This window comes from Eleutherodactylus coqui, chromosome 10, assembly GCF_035609145.1.
Source record: "Eleutherodactylus coqui strain aEleCoq1 chromosome 10, aEleCoq1.hap1, whole genome shotgun sequence".
Taxonomy (NCBI): Eukaryota; Metazoa; Chordata; class Amphibia; order Anura; family Eleutherodactylidae; genus Eleutherodactylus; species Eleutherodactylus coqui.
The window spans coordinates 43,703,650-43,709,407 of record NC_089846.1 but is presented as its reverse complement, the minus strand read 5'-3'; the positions used below and the strand labels follow the sequence as shown (position 1 = coordinate 43,709,407).

Here is a 5,758-nt window from a genome sequence, read left to right as displayed (position 1 = left end):
TTGGATATAAAACATTTTAATCACAAAAAGGTTTAAACTTTACATAGTAATCAATCCTGGCAGGCGGCAGGAATAGAAAATCATGTTGCTCAGCAATTCTTTCTACAGCCAGTAGGGAGGCGATCATAAGCGGTGCAGCCACTTGGTTTTTAGTTCTTCTTACATGCTTCTTTTTCCTGGTCAATAGCTGTAAACATATGAAATAATATATTAGAAGTTTGGTAAAATACGAATAGGACACAATACAGGTCTCCATCAACACAATGCAAGTGAAAGGTCTCCAAATAAAGCTAAGCAGCCTGACGGGGGTAGCAATGACATATACTACATCACAAACTAAGGGCTTATTCACACAGATGCATTTGTGCAGTGTATTGCGCATGCAAAATTTGTACGTGCAATATGCAGCGAATGCACACCAGATCATTCGGGAGAGCTTGTAACTCTATAGGGAATTACTGTAAAATCTCGGTGGGGAAACAGCACCCACCCATGGGGGGACACAGCACCCACCCAGTCTGTTGTTGGGACTAACATATACTCTGAGTTGGGATGTAATGCATCCTCTAGTGTCTCGTTTGGCGAAAGTCAATTCGCTCTCTATGGGCTTGATGCCACCAGGGCCTGTGGATGTTGCCACCGCACGGCCAGTGTGGGTAGTTGCCGTGCGGCATGTGTGCATGGCACCATATCCAGCACTGCTGCTCCAGACCATTCCTTTAGGCAACGGCAGTTCATGCACAGATGCCCCCTGAGGTCAGTGATTGGTTGTGCAGTCAGGTGAGTGGTGACAGGTAGATGACTGTTGCAGTTGCTTCTGGGATTGAGCTGGCAGAGTCTGCAGCAAGAGTGCTTGTTCGGGGGGATTGGGGAGTGGGGGGTGTTTTAAAAGGTGAGCATGGTTTTTTTTCTTCTTTATCCTCCACTGTTATCTGCCCTGTATATATTTTTTCAAATCTCAAAAAAACCCTTTAAAGAAACAAATATGATCAACTTTGTTATTCCTAATACAGGAATTGAGGGGATGGTGCAAGACAGAGAAACAGCGCAAGACAGTGGAGGATGGTGCAAGACGCAGGGATAGAGAGAGACCCAAAGAAAGAAGCCCTGTATCATGTCCACTCAGTTCTTGTTATAGGCATATCATATTGGGGCATATTTATTAATGTGACCTTGTCATAAAATGTGCCAAAGGTGGTCAAGTTTTACTCGGAGGGGAGTGGCTAACAGCAATCTCATACATGTATTAAAGGGGTATTCTGGTCATAGGTCGTTCTTTTCAAGTTTTCGCCCATCCACTCGATGGGGGAAAACAGATAGATTGATGGGTGTCTGACCGTTGGGACCCCCACTGATCCCGAGAATGGGGGACCCGTGCCCCCCCTACTTCACAGTTGAAGATGCAGGCTCCCATTTCTGTAGTGTAGTGAGGAATGGAGATGCTGGAGCAGTGGCTCCATTCCTCACAATGGCGCAGACACATAGCATTGCACTGGGCTATCTCTGTCTGCCCCATAGAAATGAATGGAGCTGCAATGGGATATTGCATCTTCAAGTGTGAAATAGGGAGTACATGGGTGCCCATTCTGGGGATCCTCCAGGATCCCAGTGGTTGCAACCCCCCGATCTATCAGTTTTCACCTATCCAGTAAATGGCTGAAAAGTTGAATAAACATTCTACAACCGGAATACGCCTTGAAGACAGAAAATGGCACAAAAAATTTGTGCATAATTACGCCTGCTTATATTAAACATCATTTTCGCTCTTTAAAACAGCTCAAGATGCACATTTTACTCCAACATACTTCAGATTAAGATTGGTGAATGCAACGCGAGTCTTAGTATATGTTCTCCATGGGATTTTAGTTTACAGCACGAGAATATTTGTTTTTGTCTTCTTTTCCCAGTTTAACAAAATATTACTTTTGATCAAATTTTCCAATAAACCTAACTGCATAGTGGAGCTTATACGGGGCAGAAGGGTATATAGACACAGGGCTAGGGCAGTGACCGGAATCAATACCCCAAACGAAGGAAAATCTTGCTACGTCTCTGACAGCATGTGACCAAGATGATGCTATTGGGTGTGATGCATAGTCGGGGATCCCATAGGGCGACCAATGTTTATATAACATGGTTTAAAGCATGAACAGAAGCAACAACAAGTTTGAACATAGCATTAGCTGGGTGTACAACAACACTGGTGTATGGCTGGAACACATTAGGTGAGGTTTATGTATGTAGTATTAAGTGCGTGACCACAGAGCGACACTGGCAGACCCCATGCTGCTCACACAGCCCCAAGCCCCATGGCTTCTGCTTAGGGACACACTTAAATTCTTTGTATAAGTTAAAAGCCAAAAATGTTGTAACATAGTATGCTATGCTGTAGGCTGGGCTGAAAAAAGACAAATGTCCATCCAGTAGCCTTTTTTGTTCTCCACTATGGGATAAATAAATCAGTATTTTAGTCCTGGTGAAGAGAATTTGCATGCAGATATACTCACTCTCTTTGGATGGAAGTGTATTCTTTTCCTCCGTGTTAGTTTTGCGGAGTTTCCGATGATCAAATTGCTCCACCTCTGACAGATCAGGTTTATCAGCCATTGTGACTGTAGAAGAAGAAAACACAAGAAGTCACATGGCGCGGTTTGGTTTGTGTAGAGATTTTGTACCATCTAATAAAATAAGGACAGAAAAGGCACATACAGTATTTTATTTGTGCCTATGGGCAAAATGATTGAAACTGGCAGAACAGAGAGCGACCACATCTGCTTGAGCCTCTTTTTTACATTTATCTATCTCTCTCATATCTTGCTATCTATTTATCTATCTCTCTATCTATATAATCCATCCATCCCACAAAAAAATTGATCATGCTCTATCTTTCTGCATATTTGCGCACTGAAGGTCCCCATAGAAGTCTTTGCTGGGTGCACAAATGTTCACGCAATGTGAAATAGAGTGTGCAATACGATGCGCAATTCCGTGAGAAATAGAACACATCTGGAACTCATTAAGCTTTAAAATCGGGGTGTGGTAGTGTCCTGTGCACAAAAAACATGCCATGTGAACCAAAAAGAACAGTAAAATACACAGGTATGCCCGAAATAAAGACTTGTTCATAGCACAAGTACGTTGCACTGAGTTATGCACAAAAACGCCTATGTCCGTGTGAAGCCACCCTAACCCGCAATGCATACATACAGATTTTAGTACAGAATTTTCTGCATCTTTAGCTGCATCCTGCAGAAATATTCCACACGTGTGAAAGGGCCCTGAAAGATGCCTAGGAGGCTAGGATGCTACTAGACAGGCGTAGTACAGTGGCGAACATGGGATCGGATCCTATTAGAAGAACGCAAGGACCATATGGAGACTTTGTATGCAATACACGCAACTGAAGACCATAGTGTCGCACTACCTTGAAAATGCTGGAGCCTGGATTCACATATGTTTTTAGTAAAACTCCTCAGCCAGATATAAGTTGTAAGTCAGTAGAGAAACTTGAAGTTCACTACAAACAGTACAATTTCTTTTGCAGCATTTTTCCTCCCTTTGGCTGGAAAACCATTTCATCCGAATTCAGTTGAAAAGATGAAACTTGCTGCAGATCTGCACCAAAATCCACAGCAAATCAACAACATGTAAACGCAGCCTTAGGACTTCTTCATATGGGCATATGCGCAAATACACTCAGTGCTATGGAGCGTATTAGTGCATGAACCTGTCAAAAGTCTTTTTTTTTTACAGTACTATTGCACGTGAGATAAGTCCTGCGTTATCTTTTCTCGCACATAGAAAAACTACGTGCGAGAAAAATTATATCACGCGAGAAATACGGCCATGAAAACGAAACCATTAAAATCAATGGCTTTGTTTCATTCCATTTTGTGGGTGTGATTCCACACCCCCTAAAACATGATGAAATCACGGTCCTCTGTTTAAGCCCTTGGGGTGTGTTCACACATGGTTGAATTGGTGCAGATTTTGCCATGAAGTTTGGTGCAGATCTGCAGCAGAATTCCCCCTTTCAACTGCATTCAAATTAAAGGGGTGAAATCTGTTGCAGATCTGTGCCAACATCCACAGCGACGTGTGAACACACCCTTATGTGGAAGGAATTGAACCCTGTCTTCTCACGGTGCTGTACTACGCCCTTCTGAAATCCGTTCTGTACAGGATCACGCAATAGCAGACATTGAAAGAAACATTGTAACACAAGGGCAGATTTATCAATATGAAGAACTGTTGCAAAATGTTTCCAAAAACTAAACTCCATATTTATCAAACAGATGCAACATTACAAGACAATGTTTGTGCAACTATGTAACATTCATCGTCACGTGTAAAGAGAACATTCTGTGTTATAGCAATGAAGCGTATACACGACAGGTGATATCAGCCCCCAAAAAGTTTGTTTATAGAATAAGCAATTATTGTTGACAAATATCTAGAATATCAGTGAAGTTCTAACCGTAAGTAAAAACAGCTTATTACAAACTCAGAAAACTGTACTCTGCAGCTTCTGTATCCTTAACTACAACACCCATCATGTACAATCATCACAGCACTGCAGAAGAAATAATCTAAAGCCAGGAAATAATGAGTCTGCGGGTCATTCTGGCAAACCTGCCTCACTGTAATGTGCCCGTACATATGCGAACTGCTCCAGGTATTTGGAAACCTGACTACAATCGCCTGCACGGACAGATCCAGAATCACGTGGCGGCCGCACCCTACTGCTGCGCATATATCTCCCTGCTGGATGACAAGTCTACAGTAACTGCAGATAATAACGTCTTTCTGGACATATGCAATAATAACACTATCACGATAAATACAGCCGGTGCCCTCAGACTGAATGCAGATGCCAGCAGGTAGAAGGAGTCTATTACTGAAAGAGTGGCATAGAGCAACTTACCCAGTGCTACCTTCAGTGCCCAGCCCAAATGCACACCGAGTGCTGGGCGTCACTTTTATATACAGTGCTTAATACACACCTTCCAATGTTCATTGGATCACACTTACACACCCAAGTAAAGCCCGCCCTCATAGACTTATCACATTCTGTCTGCAGACTGGTTAGATCTAGAAGGCTTGCTTCACATCTGCAGACACCGGCATAAAGGGAGCATAGGGCAATAATATATTCAGTAGTATCACGGCTTCCATTTTTACACAACAGAGCCTGAAGCCATATATTTTCACAGGAGAAAAGAGCCATAGATGTAAAAAGCGTTTATTTCTTGACTTTAACCCCTTAAGGACCAGGTCGTTTCAGTCCTAAAGCACCAGACACTTTTTAGGGTTTTACCCATGTGGTGGTTTTACGGCCTTATATTTTTTTGTCCTTAGCTACCAAAAGTATTTTTGCTGCGTTTTTTTCTACCCGTGACATATAGGGCTATTTTTTCATATTTGTTTTCACTGAAATTTTTTCAGCTTTTTAGTAAAAAAATAAAAAAAGATTCTTTTACATTTATAGTTGTTTATTTTTAAAATCACTATATTTGCGCTAAATTAAAGTACACGAATGGATTCCTCATTTTGTTTTGGATGTTTTGATATATAATTTGTATAGATTCGGATAACAGGGAGCACATGGTGCAATGGTTTATGTTTGGGTCTGCCAAAGCACTGCAGTTCTGCTTTGCCAGGGGGCACCCGGCGTTCATGTGTTCGCCAGTTCGAATAGCAGAAGTGGCACTCCAAAAACGCTTCTACCATCTCCTCTGGATCCTCTGCTACATTGGAA

General features: G+C 42.2%; 1 protein-coding gene across 1 annotated transcript; it reads right to left on the bottom strand.

Moving 5' to 3' along the window:
* On the bottom strand, positions 1 to 5,014 carry LOC136580389 (thymosin beta-15A homolog). Its single transcript, XM_066580929.1, has 3 exons — positions 4,925 to 5,014; positions 2,508 to 2,612; positions 1 to 187 (listed from the first exon to the last, which is right to left on the bottom strand). The coding sequence occupies exons 2-3, from the start codon at positions 2,605 to 2,607 to the stop codon at positions 150 to 152; spliced, it is 138 nt and encodes a 45-aa protein (XP_066437026.1). The 5' UTR covers positions 2,608 to 2,612; positions 4,925 to 5,014; the 3' UTR covers positions 1 to 149.
* Between the last annotated feature and the right edge of the window lie 744 nt (positions 5,015 to 5,758).